General features: G+C 37.5%; 1 protein-coding gene across 1 annotated transcript in view; it reads left to right on the forward strand.

Annotated features, from left to right (window-relative positions):
- FNTA (farnesyltransferase, CAAX box, alpha) overlaps window positions 1-16,621 on the forward strand; it is a 30,281-nt gene extending 13,660 nt beyond the window's left edge. Inside the window, exons 4-9 of the mRNA XM_055335475.1 lie at window positions 3,599-3,703; window positions 5,919-6,045; window positions 9,159-9,307; window positions 14,422-14,484; window positions 15,566-15,737; window positions 15,998-16,621. Of these exons, the coding sequence (XP_055191450.1) occupies window positions 3,599-3,703; window positions 5,919-6,045; window positions 9,159-9,307; window positions 14,422-14,484; window positions 15,566-15,737; window positions 15,998-16,120 (739 nt within the window). The 3' untranslated portion in view covers window positions 16,121-16,621. The remainder of the gene's footprint in view (window positions 1-3,598; window positions 3,704-5,918; window positions 6,046-9,158; window positions 9,308-14,421; window positions 14,485-15,565; window positions 15,738-15,997) is intronic.
- Window positions 16,622-18,384: the final 1,763 nt, after the last annotated feature.

The raw sequence follows: 18,384 nt of genomic DNA on the forward strand, positions 1-18,384 counted from the left end.
CCAGAGATAAGAAATCTTAGCTGTTTTTCCTTAAGTTAACCTGCATATTAAATATGCTGACCCCCATTTTATAGTATTTCAGAGTACATTCCTTTTAACAGATTGCCTTTTTTTTGTTTCATTTCGTTTTCTTTGTGCCACTAAGTAATTGTCTCCCAGGCTCTCTGATATGTGTAAAATGTGTTGTTACTACTGAACACAACAGGTAATCCTTCAGCTCCTTTTCTTTTTCACCAGTGTCAGCACTGTACATCTAGTCTCCAGCCCTTTCATGTGTTTGATCCCCTGTCTCCAGACCCGACCTCTTTCTCTTTCTTCATTTATTCTCTTGTTTTATTGACCACATCCTTGAGTAGAAGAGAAATTATACAAGGATATGTGGGAAATCATTTGTGAGATTTTATATATTGAAAAGTGTCTTTAGTTTCTTCTCAATTTTCTTAGTAGAATTCTATTAGAAATCATTTTCCTTCAGAATTTTAAACCTCATTTTCTGTTTCCTTTAGCTTCTCTTGAGAAGATTCCTGTTATTTCATTTAAACCTTTAAGTAGGTCCAGAGAATTTTTTAATGTTTTTTCATTAATTTTGTTTCTCTTTCCTGTGTTTTTTCTTTCTGGAATGCTTTTTTTTTTTAGTTGCATGTGGTACCTTTTTTATTGCTTTTTCCTATTTTCATTTCTTTGTCTTTTCATTTATGTGTGAGATATTTCTTCTGATTTCTGTTGACACTCAAAAATTTCTAATTTCCAAAGCTCTTTTTTTGTTTTCTGAATATTTTTAATAGCATCTTGTCTTTTATTTCATAGATGTGTGATATATTTTCATTTTTCTGTGTTCATTTTGGTCTTTTTCTTTGACGTAAATATTTTTCTCAAGTCCTTGACTCTCCTTTCAAACTTATAATAGAGGCAGGAAAAATCCTGATTGGAAGTTCTGTATGTGGCAGGACTTGTCAACTGGCGAGCTTCACTGTGAGGTTAGTGAGTTCTGGAGATGGGGCTCTTTGTGCAAAATCTTCACATGTCAGCAATTCCAGATCTCTTCTTGTGGCTAGTTTGTTCCTCCAAAGAAGAGTCATCTGATTATTGCCTGAGGAGTATATGTTTGGCTGCCATAGTTATTGGGGTCAGGCAGGGGGGGAGATTGGTTAGGGGTGGGGGTTCTCAGCTGTTTTTAGTATATTAATGTTTTAAATTTCCCAGTTTCCAGTCCTTTTCCTCACCCTGTATTCCTCTGTGTCTGATACTCCTTTCTGCTTCAGATTTTTCCAGAGAGTAAAGCCAGCTGTGTCTTGCCAGGTTTTTAGAAAGAACCACAGTTATCCTCCTGTGTGTCTCCTTTACTTTCACACAAAATGCTTCACTTCTGACATTTCTGGTCATCAAATGGCTCTGGTGTTTCTCCTACCAGGCAGTTCTCTCTCATACCAGCTGTGTGTCGTACAATTTAACTCAGTTCTGACATTGTCCAACAGACATTGTCTAACTACCTGACATTGAGATAATATCAGACTGCACTGGTTAAGGGCTCAGTCTTGCAAAACTGCCCCCATCTCAGATGCTAATTGCAAATCCAGTTGTCGCCTAAGCTTCTAACCAGTGGGCTATAAATCAGCCCCATGACCCTTTCCTAGGGTTCAGTTAATTTGCTGGAGTGGCTCACAGAACTCAGGAAAACCATTGCTTACGTTTACCAGTTATTAAAGGATGTGATAAAAGGATACAGATGAAGACATGTATAGGGCAAGGCCTGATGAGAGGGTCCCAAGTTCAGGATCTTTTGTCATTGAGGAGGGTATGTTGTCTCCTAGAACATGGATAGGTTCACCCACCTAGAAACTCCAAACCCCCTAGTATTGGGGTTCTGTGGAGAGTCCCTAAGTAAGCATGATCAATTATTAACTGTTTCTAGTCTCTCTCCCCTGTCCAGACAGTGGGAGGTGGGACTGGTAATTCCAAGCTTCTGATCAAGGTTTGGTCTTTGTGGTGACTAGGAGCCATCTAAGCAGCCACCCAGAGTAGCCTCAATAGAATAATTTTGTGCTCATTTTTTTTTTTTTTAGATTTTATTCATTTGGGAGAGCATGCACAAACATGAGTAGGATAAGGGGTAGAGGGAAAGAGAGAAGCAGACTCCACGCTAAGCAGGAGCCCGATGTGGCCTGGATCCCAGGACCCCAGGATCATGACCTGAGCCAAAGGCAGACTTGGCAGGCTTAACCACTGAGCCACCCAGGTGCCCCGCTTTTAGTGCTCTTCTCACTTAGGAATTCCTGAGTGTTTCAGGAGTGCCAGGAATCAGGGGCATAGACCTATATATATTTTTTCTGTTACCTCACACCAGACTACTAGATTCCATCACCTGATTAGGTTAGGGGAGGGATCTTGGCTGCTAAGGGCTCTTGTAGATTTTACACTGTTTTTAACCCCATCTTTGATGCCCAGTTTTGGGGATACCTGACACCTGATTTCTGAACCTTTCTTTCCTGTTGACAGGTTTTTAGCACTTTGTTTTTCAAAGTCCGTTAAAACTTGTCTGTCAACTTACCATTTTCCATAATTTTGTTGACCTCTTCCAGTTGCTGTGGTATCCCTTGACTTATTACCCCCTAATTCTCTTTGTCTTTGTGCATTTATACTGTTCTTCATTTCTTTACTATCATTTTTGTGGGGTTTTATTAGGGTGTCAGGATAAACTCATCCAATTAATCTACCGTGTTTCACTGGAATTCTTAGTATGGTATTCTATTATCTTATATGTCTGATAAGAACTTTCTTATCTTTTAAGAGATTCCTGACTGTACGTAACACAAAGTAACTTAGGATGCATTTTAAAATTTCCTAAGTTTATGTGCTAGTTTTTTAAAGGCAGTTAGTTATACCTGATAACATTACTCATCTAAACCAAGCTGCTTATGTCCATGCTTTATGAAATCTAATTTTCCTTAAACTAATAAAATAGAAAAATACTGTTATCTGTCCTAGTTAGCATTTCATTTTAAAAGATAACTTTTAAAGCAGCTGTTTTTCTTTTGTTATACATTGAATTGGAAATTTTGAAGTAAAAATAGACCAGAACTAATAATCATGTTTTTAGAGAAAAAGTTTTTTAATGATTTGATTCTATCTATGAAGACATTAAGAGAAACTTGTTTCATTTATAAATAGCGTATTTGTGGTGGCTCTAAAATTAAAATATTTGATAATGTTTGTAATGGAATTAATTTATTATATGAATAATATATCTAAACAAGCTGTACCATATAGGGAAATATTATAAGGAAAGAGAGGTAGAGGTCTTTGATTCTCCTATAATAGAACACTGGTAATCAGAGTGTTACCTGAAAATAATCATTAGTTGTTTGTCTTTTTCTCCTCTCTCAACATTTGTTGCATTTCACTATTTTTACTTCAAATTGCTTGATTCTTCCAATCACAAGATAGTTGTATGAATTTGGTCAACCATACACAGTTACATTACTAAATTATTGGTTATATAGAATACCTACCAACAAAAGTGTGTCTGTTTTAGTGTTATCAAATATTTTGGTAGGCAGTTTATATGGATTAATGAGAAAATGCTTGATGCTTGCTATAGGCATTTTCGGAGAGTTCTCTTAAAGTCACTTCAAAAGGATCTGCATGAAGAAATGAACTACATCACTGCGATAATTGAGGAACAGCCTAAAAACTATCAAGTTTGGTAAGATGAAAATAGAAAGGAAATATGTCACTATGCAAATATTACCCGCCCATTGGGTGATGAGATTATAGGGAATTGTTTGTTTCTTTATAATTTTAGCACTTTGTATTGGAGTTAATGTTACCTGTCTCATAGGATTGTTATGAGGATTTTTTTTTTAAGAATTTATTTATTTATTTATTCATGAGAGACACACACACAGAGAGAGAGAGAGGGGCAGAGACACAGGAGAGGGAGAAGCAGGCTCCATGCAGAGAGCCCAATGTGGGACTCTATCCCAGGTCTCCAGGATCAGGCCCTGGGCTGAAGGCGGCGCTAAACCGCTGAGCCACCCAGGCTGCCCTGTTATGAGGATTAAATGAGATTTTCTTTTAAGAGAGCGAGAGAGAGAGTGGTGGGTCCAGAGGTAGAAAGAGAGAGACAGAGACTCTGAAGCAGCCTTCACACCCAGCAGGGAGCCCCTGGATTTCATGACCCTGAGATCATGACCTGAGCTGAAATCAGGAGTCAAACGCTTAACCAACTGAGCCACCCAGACACTCCTAAATGAGATAATTTTATGTTTAGTGCTTAAAGTGGTGCCTAACTTCTAGTTAACACTCAAATATGTGTGCTACTATTGTTATTTAAAATTTTGACATTAGCATATAATACTGCTGGAAAATTTTTGAGTAAAGAATCTGAAAAATGTTTTCTTTTTTTTTTTTTTTTTTGAAAAATGTTTTCTATCCAGTATGTTATAAAAAGTGGCTTTCTGGTATTTGATCTTTCATTCGTTTATTCAAACTTTTTTTTATTGATGCTAGGGAGACAAAGATGAGCTACACAGTCCAACAGGAAAAGCAGATAATAAAGCCAGTTATTTTACAGTGCAGTGTGAAAACTGCAATGGTGTAGAGTGTTTTACAGAGGTATTTGTTCTAGAAACTAAGCCTTAAATTACTATAGACAAAACCATAGGGATTATTATGGGTGAGGGGAAAAGAACACAGTGGGGAAAAAAGAGGTGTTATGGAGCAAGAGGACAGAGAACAAATAGGAAAGAAATAGAGTTTGAATGGTACCAGCATATAGTGAGCACTTCTTGAATGGAAGCTGCCGTAGTTGCTGTTATTTTGGATGTGGAGGAAGAGGTGGTGGTACTGGTGAAGGTCAGCCTGACATGCCGAAGGACCTGATCCTGAGTTTTTCCTAAATTACAGAGTTTACCAGGAACCTAGAAAAATAAATTATTACTAATGTTCATTAACTTGGAAGATTTCTGAAATAAATTTAGAAGACTTTTCCTCTAGGATCTTCCTCTTGCTGTCTTTTTTTTTTTTTTAATTTATTCATGAGGGACACAGAGAGAGAGAGAGGCAGAGACACAGGCAGAGGGAGAAGCAGGCTCCACACAGGGAGCCCCATGTGGAACTCGATCCTGGGTCTCCAGGATCACGCCCTGGGCCAAAGGCGGCGCTAAACCGCTGAGCCACCCAGGCTGCCCTCCTCTTGCCATCTTAATATTGTATAAGATGAATTTTTAAGTTTTCTGTGCATGTAGAATATGTCATTCATTAAGCATGAAATCTTTCCCCTTTTCCCATCACTCCTACTCAATTTTAATATATTGAATACTAATGAAAAAAAAAAGTCTTACTGAGATATAACTCACATATTACACCATTTACCTATTTATTTATTTAGTAAGCTCTACACCCAATGTGGGGCTTGATAAACTTATAACTTGTCATAGCTACTTGCCAAAGTAGAAGTGAATTCAGATTTGCCCATGAGTTGGTGGAATGAGCAGTTGCTTGTATGGTGATGCTGTGGACTTAAAAACTGAAAGCCTATTTATAATCAGAGGAGCTTTTATACTTGATTAAGTAGTATCACATTTCCTATAGTCTCATTATGCCATCTGGGAATGTTTCAGAATTCTTTGACAGGATTTTGTGGTTGTCAAAAGATTACTTCAGATTTAGCTTGAAATTAATCTTCCTTAAAACTATCTAATTTCATTTTATACACAAATCACTGTTTTATCTTTCTCAACTGTTCTTACTTAGCGTTCTGGAATTTTTCCCTCCTAATGTTTCTCCAGTATAGAGAGAATTAGTGGTGAATTTCTGTTTTTTAAGTTTTCCTCCACATCGCAGAGTACAACACACGCAGTTGATACTTCAGTTCTTGGACGCATTAACACAAAAGTTCTTTCTTCTCCCTGCTTTAGGCATCATAGGCGAGTATTAGTGGAATGGCTAAAAGATCCATCTCAGGAGCTTGAGTTTATTGCTGATATTCTTAATCAGGATGCAAAGAATTATCATGCCTGGCAACATCGACAATGGGTTATCCAGGTATTGCCTTTCTTGTTACAATATTTTTCAGATTATGTTTTAACTGGATTAAATAATTAAAATTACTGTTGAATTATAAGTATACTCCTGAACTAAAATATACGTATAGATCATTACAAACAATATATAATGACTAAGAAATATTAAGACGCTTATTTAAGACCTGACATCCTTCATGTTGATTAGTCTTAGAATCTCTCATTGTAAGTATTGTAAGTAGTTCACATTAAAGAAGAATAATAGCAACTTTTGTATTTCTTTTTTTGATTGTTTTTTTTTAACTTGTATTTCTTAGATTGAATTTGTATCACATCTTATATTTATTAGCAAATTGAATAGGAAAGGTAGTTGTGATCTGTTAATACAGCTGTTATTTTAATTAACAAGGGCATGGTACCTATTGGGGTTTTTGCATACATAAACTTTGGAATACAATTTTACAGTCATAATTTTATTTCTGCCCACTTGCGAAAATTTTAGGCTAAACCCTGAATAGAAGAGAATAGTTATAACTCCCACTCTGGGCATTTTATGTATTCCAGCAAACAATTCTAGTGTTGTTTCCTATGAATTTTTTCCAGTGATTGCTACTTTGTATACTATTCTTTATACCAAGAGTAGTTCACAAATTTTTTTCTTACTTAAAAATTTAAACTTTTCTGGATTTCTTTAAAGGCATACATTTTCTAAAAATACTTGGTATTTTTGTTTTTCATGAAATTCTTTTTATTTATTTATATATATATATTTTAAAACAATTTTTTTTTAAGATTTTATTTATTTATTCATGAGAGACACAGAGAAAAAGGCAGAGACACAGGCAGAGGAAGAAGCAGGCTCCACGCAGAGAGCCCGACGTGGGACTTGATCCCAGGTCTCCAAGATCCCTGGGCTGAAGGCAGCGCTAAACCGCTGAGCCACCAGAGCTGCCCTGTTTTTCATGAAATTCTACCCTTTTGCCTTTCTCAAATAAGAAATAAAACTCCATTAGCTTTTTCACAGTTAATATCCCCAGCTTTTGCAGTATTTGTAAATTTTGACCTTTTTTATTTATTTATTTATTTTTAAAGATTTTATCCATTTATTCATGAGAGACACACAGAGAGAGAGAGAGAGGGAGGCAGAGACACAGGCAGAGGGAGAAGCAGGCTCCATGCAGGAGCCCGATGTGAGACTCGATCCCAGGTCTCCAGGATCATGCCCTGGGCTGAAGGCGATAGTAAACCGCTGAGCCACCTAGCTGCCTTTCATTTCTTTTTTAAATTGTCTTTGTTCTCTTCTTTCCATAGTTGTTTTTTGTTTGTTTGTTTGTTTTAAGATTTTAGTGTTTTACTCATGAGAGACACAGAGAGAGAGAGAGAGGCAGAGACACAGGCAGAGGGAGAAGCCGGCTCCAGGCAGGGAGCCTGATGTGAGACTCGATCCCAGGTCTCCAGGATCAGGCCCTGGGCTGAAGGCGGCGCTAAACCACTGAGCCACCAGGGCTGCCCATATATTCATTTTCATATTTATGTAAGGGATCAAATGAAGAGATCAAATCAGTATATAAACATCTCTCCCATTCTCTAAAAGGCAATTTTGCATATCTTGTGTAGCCCTTGTTTGCTTAATAAGCTGTTTCATTAAAGTTGAATAATAAAGAGATTTAAAACAATATATTTTTTAAAGATTTTATTTATTTATTCATGAAAGACACAGAGAGAGAGAGGCAGACACAGGCAGAGGGAGAAGCCAGCTCCAGGCAGGGAGCCTGATGTGAGACTCGATCCCGGGTCTCCAGGATCAGGCCCTGGGCTGAAGGCGGCGCTAAACCGCTGAGCCACCCAGGCTGCCCTTTCCCATAGTTTTTAAATTAAAATAACCTTATAATGTAAAAATTTGTATTTAAATCAAGCTGTTTATATTTCTCCAAATGTATTTTAATGTCACTTTATCATATATGTCCATTGTTAATACTTCCCTTTTACTTAATATTATGTATTCCTATCAAATCCTTAATGTAAAAATTTGTATTTAAATGAAGCTGTTTATATTTCTCCACATGTATTTTAATGTCACTTTATTTTTTTTTTAATTTTTATTTATTTATAATAGTCACACACAGAGAGAGAGAGAGAGAGAGAGAGAGAGAGTCAGAGACACAGGCAGAGGGAGAAGCAGGCTCCATGCACGGGAGCCCGATGTGGGATTCGATCCCGGGTCTCCAGGATCGCGCCCTGGGCCAAAGGCAGGCGCTAAACTGCTGCGCCACCCAGGGATCCCCTTAATGTCACTTTATCATATATGTGCATTCTTAATACTTCCCTTTTACTTAATATTATGTATTCCTATCAAATCCACTGAATTACTATACTATAATTAATCATTTTCTGAGTTTGATTTTTTCCCCTCTAAATTTTCACCTTAAATAATGCATAAGCATTTAGTTACATAAGCCTTTTTTGCCTGTGATTTAGTCTTTCTGAGTAATTCTTCGGTCTGTTTAAATAGTATAAACATGCCTCTTGGTATATAAATTGTTCATAAGAAGATGATACTGAGGAGGATCCCTGGGTGGCTCAGTGGTTTAACTAAGCCTGCCTTCGGCCCAGGGCATGATCCTGGAGTCCCGGAATTGAGTCCCGCGTCGGGCTCCCTGCATGGAGCCTGCTTCTCCCTCTGCCTGTGTCTCTGTCTCTGTCTCTCTCTCTGTGTTTCTCATGAATAAATAAATAAAATCTTTAAAAAAAAAAGAAGAAGAAGAAGATGGTACTGAATCATAGGCCACTTTGCTCACTCTTCCTTATTTTTTCCTTCTTTGTGACCATGCCTTTGTCTTTGATGACTTCTTTTCCCCTTCATTTCCTTGACCTGCAATTGTCACTTTCCTCCAAATATGTGATAAGTTCTACATCTTCAGTTTTGCCTAGCTTAGCTGAAATTTTATTTATTTATATTTTTTATTAATAATGGGACATTTCTAGGGGCACCTGGCTGACTCAGAGGAGCATGTGTGACTCTTTCTTGGGGTTATGAGTTTGAATCCCACGTTGAGTATGGAGTTTACCTAAAAATAAAATATTAAAAAAAAATAATGTGACATTTCTAATTGGGTATTTTTTATTTTCTCTTAGGAATTTAAACTTTGGGATAATGAGCTGCAGTATGTAGACCAACTTCTTAAAGAGGATGTGAGAAATAACTCTGTATGGAACCAAAGATACTTCGTAATTTCTAACACCACTGGCTACAATGATCGTGCTATATTGGAGAGAGAAGTCCAGTTAGTAATCTCCTTCACTTGTTCACTCATTAAAAGAATATTTGTGTGCCTATTATGTCTAAGACATTGGGGACCCAACAAAGATAAAGACTGGCCCTGATCCTGCCCTCCTTGAACTAAGAGGATAGAATGCTTAGATGAAATCTCTAACGCCAATTTATAGATACTATAATATGCCTCTACATTGTAATGTCTTAAGTTTCTTGAAATATTGTTGTTACCACAGATTGAAAAGAAATCAGCTTTATTTTAAAACTATCTTACTAAATTCTGCTGCCCTTTAGATAATAGCCCCCAGGTGCCATGTTCTTCTGTGCAGGGTTTGGTGGGGGGATGTCCTGTACACTGTATGTAGAATGTTTAGCAGCATTCCTGGCTTTTACGTCCTGTCAGGATGTAACAGGAGGAATCCCCTCCCCTCAAGTTATGACAAACAAAAATGTTCCTATACATTGCCAAATGTCCCCTGTGGGGTAAAACCATCCCTATTTGAGAACTACTGCTTTAACATACAAAAAGCTGTTATAAGCGCTAGAATTCTTTGAATTAGAATGAATATTAATATCTATACACACATTAATAGCCACTTTTCTGACTTTGTTTTTTCTGTTTTATATTTGAGCATATTTATTGTTTTTATAGCCTGATGACAACACAGTCATAATTTGAATTACAAAAGTAAAACAAGGGGCACCTGGCTGACTCAGTAGAGCATACAACTCTTAATCTCAGGGTTGTGAGTTTTAAGCCCCACATTGGGCCTAGAACTTTTAAAAAGTTAAAAATAAATATTACAGCTCCTGGGAATAGCTGATTTTTACAACTGTCTGCCTTCATCACCCTTTTTATTACTTCTGCTTAGGTCAGGCCGGCTAGCTTATCTTTTAATCTCTTCTATATAGGGTTCTGGTGATTTACATTAAAAAGAAAGAAAGGTCATAATCCAGGATCCTACATTAACTCTCTGCTCCATGCTTCTTTCAGAAGCAGCCAAATACCCCTCAAGCATGTTTCATGCTTTCTTTTTACTGCTCTGCTCTTCAAAGTTGCACTAATATGATAGTCACTAGCCACATATGGCTTCTTAAGTTCAAATTAATTAAAATCACATAATTCCATTCCTCAGTAGTATGAATCACTTCTCAGGGGTTCAGTACCCACATGTGGCTAATGACTACTATATTGGGCAGCACAGATAACATTATCATCATCCTAGCAAGTTCTGTTGAATAGTATTGATCTGAAGGATAACTGTGAACTTACTGAAATAATTTTATTCTTTTTTTAAAATATATCTATTCATGAGAAACACGGGGCGGGGGCGGGGGGGGGCGTGGCGCAGAGACATAGGCAGAGGGAGAAGCAGGCTGCATGTAGGGAGCTGGACCTGGGACTTGATCCTGGGTCTCCAGAATCACGCCCTGGGCTGAAGGCAGCGCTAAACTGCTGAGCCACCTGGGCTGCCCAATTTTATTATTCTTAAACCTAAATACTGGGGCTTTAGTGGGGAAAATTCAGACTCATTATCCAGCCCTCTATAAATTACCTTTTTTTTCATTTAGGATTGGTATTGTGTCATGAGGATTAGAACAAAAATATTCTGAAGGAAGTAAAGTGTCATCCTTAAGAGAATTCAGTAGCTTTCTTGCCAAAAGATAGAATGCTTCAGGTTATTCCTTGAATTAACCCACTAATAATTAGGGATTTCAAATACCACATATTCTTTATTTACTATAGCATACTTCCTTAGGTTAGGTTTAATAAGATACTTCAACGTTGAGTATGAAGAGTGAAACACAGAAACTTCTCATAGCCTTCAAAGGCAAATCACTGGTTTTCTATCACTAAATAGAAGCAGAAATAGGAATCTAAGAGTTTTACAGGGGTGCCTGCTGGCTCAGTCAGTGGGGCATGAGACTCTCTTGGTCTGGGTGTCATGACTTCGAACCCCATATTCAGTGTAGAGATTACTTAAAAATAAAATATTTTAAAAATTGTTTTAAAAAAGTCTAAGAGTTTTCCATAATTAAGGTTTGTCAGTACCACTAAGATAGGCAAGAAAAAAAAAAAATTTAAAATGCAAAGAGTGTGACGCCTGGTGGCTCAGCAGTTGAGTCTCTACCTTTGGCTCCAGTCATGATCCTGAGATCCTGGGATTGAGTCCCGCATTGAGCTCCCAGGAGGGAGCCTACTTCTCCCTCTGCTTATGTCTCTGCCCCTCTCTCTATGTGTCTCTCATGAATAAATAAATAAAATATTTAAAATACAAAGAGTAGCTGTAGTTAACTAGAATTTAAATTTTTTAACTCTAAAGAATATGGATTTACCTTATTATTTTCTTTTTCCTTTTATTATAAAAGTAATGCAGTCTAGTTGTAGGGGGAAATTGTACTGAATTGCATAAAGTTAAACATCAAAATCTCTTTCTCTCTCTTCCCATACCCCATTCTTTAGAGTGAGCTACAATTAGTGTGGGTCCTTCCAAACCTTATTAAGTACATTTGCGAACATGTATGCACAGCAACCTAGGCAGTGGTATTATGCACACTGTTTTATTTTTTTCATTTAATATATCATGGCCATATTTCCATGAGTACTACTGGTACTGTTAATAATAGTTACCATTTATTTATTTTTAAAAGATGTTATTTAGAGAGAGAGGGAGAGAATCTATAGCAGATTCTGCACTGATTGTGGAAACCAATACAGGGCTCAATTCCACGACCTTGAGATCATGACCTGAGCTGACATCAAGAGTTGGATGCTCAACCAACTGAGCCACCCAGGTGCCCCACTCATTACCACTTATTAAACATTTACTACATGCCAGGAATTCTTATTTAATTTTTATAACAACACTGTAAGATATCAGATGAAGAATTTGAGGTTCAGTACCGTTCTATAATGCACCTAAGAGCACAGAGATAATAATTGATAGGACTAAGATTAGAAGCTAAGCAGTCTGGAGCACCTGGTGGGCTCAGTTTATAGAGCATGCAACTCTTGATCTTGGTGTCGAGAGTCCATAGGGTTGTGAGTTCAAGCCCCATGTTGGGTGTAGAGACAACTTAGAAAAACAAAAATAAAACAAGCTAGGCACTCTGACCTCAAAGTGCATATTTTAACCATTAAGATAGATCATGCCTTAGTGCATATGTATGTGGATAAAATTCTTTAGGTATTGCCAAAATGAGATTAAGAATCTCTACAGGGATGGCTGGCTGGGTCAGCTGTTGAACCATCTGCCTTCAGCTCGGGGTGTGATCCTGGGGTCCTGGGATTGAGTCCCACATCGGGCTCCCTTCATGGATCCTGCTTCTATCTCTGCCTGTGTCTCTGCCTCTCTCCCTGTCTCTCATGAATAAATAAAATCTTAAAAAAAAAAAAGTCTTCTACAATGATCAATAAAGACATGCAGGGAAATGGTTTGAAAAATAACTGGAAACATTAGATCATGTAAAAATAGTCAGAAAAAAACCTTTTCATAATGCTGAATGAGTTTATCATTATAGCAGTCCCCCCTTACCTGCATCTTTGCTTTCTGAGGTTTCAGTTACTCACAGTCAAATGTGGTCCAGAAACATGTGATCCTCTGATGACCCTGTGTATGGTGAGACATTATTAGGTAGTATAACTTAAGGCTACATCACAATGCCTGTCATTCACCTCACTTCATCTTATTATTTAGGCATTTCATTATCTTAAATCATCACAAGAAGGATGAGTTACAGTCTCGTAAGATATTTTGAGGGGTGCCTGGGTGGCTCAAGCAGTTAAACATCTGCTTTCAGCTCATCAGGTCATAATCCCAGATTGCTGGGATCAAGCCCCATGTTGGGCTCCCTTCTCAGCAGGGAGCCTGCTTCTTCCTCTCCCACTCCCCCTGCTTGCACGCACGCTCGCTCTCTCTCTCAAATAAATAAAATCTTTTTTTAAAAAAAGGTATTTTGAGAGAGACTACATATAACTTTTATTACTGTGACTATATTATAATTGTTCTATTTTATTCTTAATCTCTTAGTGTGCCAATAAATTAAGCTTTATCATAACTGTGTGTATAGGAAAAAACATATATAGAATTTGATACTCTGTGATTTCAGGCATCTACTGGGCATTTGGGAACCCATCCTCTGTGGAGAAAGAGGGACTACTGTACTCTGAAAAAAATGCTGTCCTAACAGCACTGCAATAATACCAAGATTACTAAACTTTAGTCAGTGACTTACTCAGTTGAGCAAGTCTGTAGTAAAGCTAAATTCTGGTACTCCCTTGGAATTTGTTGTAATTGGATCTAAATTATACTTAATCTGATTAAAGGGAAGAGAAAGGGAGTGTCCATTTTGACTGGTTATCACATCATAATTAGTAATCTTGATTGATTGATTGATTGGTTTATTAAAGATTTACTTATTTATTCATTCAGAGAGAGCGAAGAGAGAGGCAGAGACATAGGCAGAGGGAGAAGCAGGCTCCATGCAGGAAGCCCGATGTGGGACTCGATCCTGGGTCTCCAGGATCACACCCCAGGCTGCAGGTGGCGCTAAACCGCTGCGCCACGGGGGCTGCCCAGTAATCTTGTTTTAGAACATAAAAAGTACACATTTGTGTTGATTTCTCATTTTTATTCTTTGTCTATACAATTTCCATGCTATTTATTATTTACAGCTCCTAAGATTATGTAGTTCTCCTTTTTTAATGACTCAGGATTTGTTGGGCATAAGTAGACCTTAGGCTCTTTGCCAAGATTGTTTTACCAATAAAAGTAAAACCTCCCGTTTTAGCTGCCATTTTCTTCAAAGAGAAAGCTTAAATTAAAGGAAATCTCCCACATCAGTTTATTTTCCTGTTGTAAATTGAGCCTTTGTGTTAGTTAGGTATCCTTTCCTGAATTGGTTACAAATTTACAGGAAGGAGGAACAATGTAACTATGAATTGAAAACTGCAGACTTGAAGGATTCTCTCTAAATTAGATATGACCTAGACCTAGTCACAGCCCACTAAGATAGATGAAAGCACATATCCAAGCTGTGCCACAGTCTTATTAAAACTATTTCTAATTATTGCACTACTCTTAAAATTTATATACATATTTCTTTGTGGTCTTTTTCTTGTAGGTACACTCTGGAAATGATCAAACTAGTACCGCATAATGAAAGCGCATGGAACTATTTGAAAGGGTAAGCAATAGTTTTGGATTATTTTATATAAAACCCACCTATTGATGTGATGTATCATGGTATATGTTCTGTTAATTAGGTTCCAAAAGGATATTAAAGAATTTTCCATTTTTCTGGGTCTAAGAGAAGTAGACCAGTGTAAGATGATAACACCCAAGAACAGTGCCTTCTATCCTCTTCACCTCCCAAGCACATACCAGCACAGTTTTTAGAATAGTCCATGGCTAAACAGTAATACAATTAGAATTGTATTTATGAATCCTATGGTGTTTATGTCAAGGAATGGGATATACACAGCTTCTGTTTAGCTCAGGAGCATAGTAAAGACAAAACAAACTATTTAAAAGCAGATTGCACAGATGCATAGCCAGCCTTTCTATTTTCAATTCTAGAGATCTCCTTTTACAAATTTCATTCCTTAAATTGACAAGGTTTCACTCGAGTGGCCACTGATATAATCAGGCTCCTTTTTTAGCTTAGAGGTCTCCCTGGAAACCAGGCCCAAAAAGCATAAAGTTTGGAGCCCAGTCACATTTGGAGATGAATCCTAATATCTGGAGAGCTATAAGCTATAAAGAACCATCTCAAGAAGAAACAGAAATATCTCTCCTGTTTTCTGACTTTTTAATTTCAAGATGATGGTTTATTTTCTGATTTAATTGTGTGTGTTGCAGTTTGAGTTATAAATGATCACTTTTAAGTTTCATTATTTTTAACTAATTGTACTCAGCTGAAAATTATCCATAATAAAACTTACATAATTTTAAAAATTCATTTAGTTTTAACTTCATTTAAAATAAGTCTCCTCTGGGCAGCCCAGGTGGCTAAGCGGTTTAGTGCCACCTTCAGCCCAGGGCCTCATCCTGGAGACCCAGGATTGAGTCCCACGTTGGGCTCCCTGCATGGAGCCTGCTTCTCCCTCTGTCTGTGCCTCTGCATCTCTCTCTCTGTCTTTCATGAATAAATAAAAATTAAATCTTTAAAAAAAAAAGTCTCCTTTTGTTCATGTTACAGAGGTCATCTTTCCTTAATCTATTATTTTTCTTCCTTCTCAAAATTGAGAATAATTTTTTTTTTTTAGGATTTTACAGGATCGTGGTCTTTCCAGATACCCCAATCTGTTAAGTCAGTTACTTGATTTACAACCAAGTCACAGTTCCCCCTACCTGATTGCCTTTCTCGTGGATATCTATGAAGACATGCTAGAAAACCAATGTGACAACAAGGAGGACATTCTTAATAAAGCATTAGAGGTAAGCCAGTAGAACTCTGCTCTCCTTGGTGTCTCAGAATTCAGCCTCCCCAGTGCCACTATATTCCTGCCCTTTTCAGTGTGTTCACTCAGGAGTTCAGCGCAGGTCTATAAAACACACATCACCAGTGAGCATGATAAATGATTATAATGATATCTCTCATTTGAACATGATCTTAGTTTAACTGTTGACTCAAAAGCATTTGCTCTAGAGATTGATTTACATATGATCTTTAAATAATTTTTGTTTTTCATTTTCAGTTGTGTGAAATTCTAGCTAAAGAAAAGGACACTATAAGAAAGGAATATTGGAGATATATTGGAAGATCCCTTCAAAGCAAACATAGCACAGAGAGTGACCCACCAACAAATGTACAGCAATAACACCATCTGGAAGAACTCGATGGAATGCTTTTATTTTTTTAAGAGACTCTAATGCAGGAGTTTAAAGTGATCATTCCCTTTGCCTGTGGTGCAAAAGGTGCATTGCACAGGTATTGCTTTTTAACAGAACTAAGTGTGATGCTCTTTGGGTGCTGCTGCTATTCAGACTAGTAATTGATTCTTTTAAAGCAAAGTAATTTGAGGGGAGGGAAAAGAAAGTCCCATGAAGGAACTTTTGTAGTCTTATCAACATTTACTCTAATCCCTTAGCATCAGCTCCTCCCTAAAGAGTATATGCATCAGGATTTGCAGCATTAATGAAAGCAGGTAACTTGTATGTAATGGATATAAGGTAACTTAAATTTGGGTTCAGGAAACAGGGAATGTAACTGTTACATTAGAGCTGCTATTCCACACTCACAGTATCTTGCTATCACTGTAACCAACTAATGCCAAAAGAATGGTTTTGTAATAAAATTATAGATGTATCCTAAAACTTGACATAGTAGTTTGTTTTTGTTTTTTTAATAGTATTTTTGTACGAAGGATGTTGTCTCAGCTTAGAAAAAGCCATTGAGAAAGAAAATATTGTCATAAAACTACAGAAACATGATCTCTCTCTTTTTTAAAGATTTTATTTATTTATTCATGAGAGAGACAAAGAGAGGCAGAGACACAGGCAGAGGGAGAACCAGGCTCCCCCAGGCAGCCTGATGTGGGACTCGATCCCGGGATTCCAGGAACATGTCCTGTGCTGAAGGCAGACGCTCAACCGCTGAGCCACCCAGGCATCCCAGAAACATGATCATGTTAAAGGAAATGTTATTAGAAGGCAAATTGGTCAGTTCCTGACTTCAACAAGGTCTACTCAAGGTAGTTTAGACCTACATGGTGAGATGAGCACTGGATGTTAGATGTTGGCAAATTGAATTTGAATAAAATTTTTAAAAAGATAGTTTTGACCTACAGGATTTATTAAGGTATATAGATAACTCACAGAATAATTGCCTGATCATTCAGAAATATATCCCAAAACCACACTACAGAACTGGGCCATCAAACTGCTGTTGCCTGTTCTAGGATCAGGAAACTGCTGAATGAGGCTACCAGTTCTGGGAGATTCCACCTCCACCACATTGCATGTGAGTACATCTGCTTCCTTTCTCACATAATGCAGCTCCAAATTAAAGGCTCACCCACTTTAGTGCATTGGATTGGAAGTAACCTAAATGACATCTAAAACTAACTGCAAAGGAATCTGGAAAATATAGTTTATAGCTTTCTAAAATCCAGGAAGACATGCTCAAATGGAGTTAGTTCAGGTGTTGAACAAGTTAGTTCTCTATACCTACATATAATCTCACTTTATCAGCAAAGAATTTTTCAATGTTTAAAGCATCGAACTATGATTAAAGAGCTCTATATAGGGTGGAATAGGCTTCTGAAGAATTTAGGAAATATTTTTCAGATTTTATAGGATTTTGCTGTTTTTAGACTCAAAAAATCTGATTTTCTATTTAAAATTGTCATACGAAGTATTCTTATGCAGATAATTTATTTATTTATTTTTAATTTATGATAGTCCCACAGAGAGAGAGAGAGAGGCAGAGACACAGGCAGAGGGAGAAGCAGGCTCCATGCACCGGGAGCCCGATGTGGGATACGATCCCGAGTCTCCAGGATTGTGCCCTGGGCCAAAGGCAGGTGCTAAACCACTGCGCCACCCAGGGATCCCCTTATGCAGATAATTTAAAAGGTGTCCTAAGAAACAAAAAATGTACAGACAATGTACAGTTACAAGATAGCATTTACTCTCAGAAACTACCTCATCAGTGTCCCAGAATTGGTTGAATTCAAAGTTGCTGACTTAACAAAGCTCATCAAGACTGTTTAATAAAAAGCATAATATACATTGAGAAATGTAACTGAAGTAGACCAAACAGTTGCATCAGCCTCATCACTTAGCATTCTCTGCCTGAAGTGGCAATTAATTCATTTATCAAAAGATTGCTTAGTGGGTATGGAATCATGTGAGGCGGCTCTAGGATTTAAGTGTATAATGACTTCAGGCTCTGCTAATACTGGTGAGGACCATCTCCTGGGCAATGGACACATACACCTGGCAGCACAGTTTTCGCAGGACATGAAAGCACATGAGCTTCCCTTCCCATGTAACGCATGTTAATTAACAGGCAATCTGTGGAGGGGTCTGCGAGTTCAAACCTACTACTTGCCTAGTAACACTGCCACTGTGTTGCTGTTTG

Source organism: Nyctereutes procyonoides, unplaced genomic scaffold, assembly GCF_905146905.1.
Source record: "Nyctereutes procyonoides isolate TBG_1078 unplaced genomic scaffold, NYPRO_anot_genome, whole genome shotgun sequence".
Classification (NCBI taxonomy): Eukaryota; Metazoa; Chordata; class Mammalia; order Carnivora; family Canidae; genus Nyctereutes; species Nyctereutes procyonoides.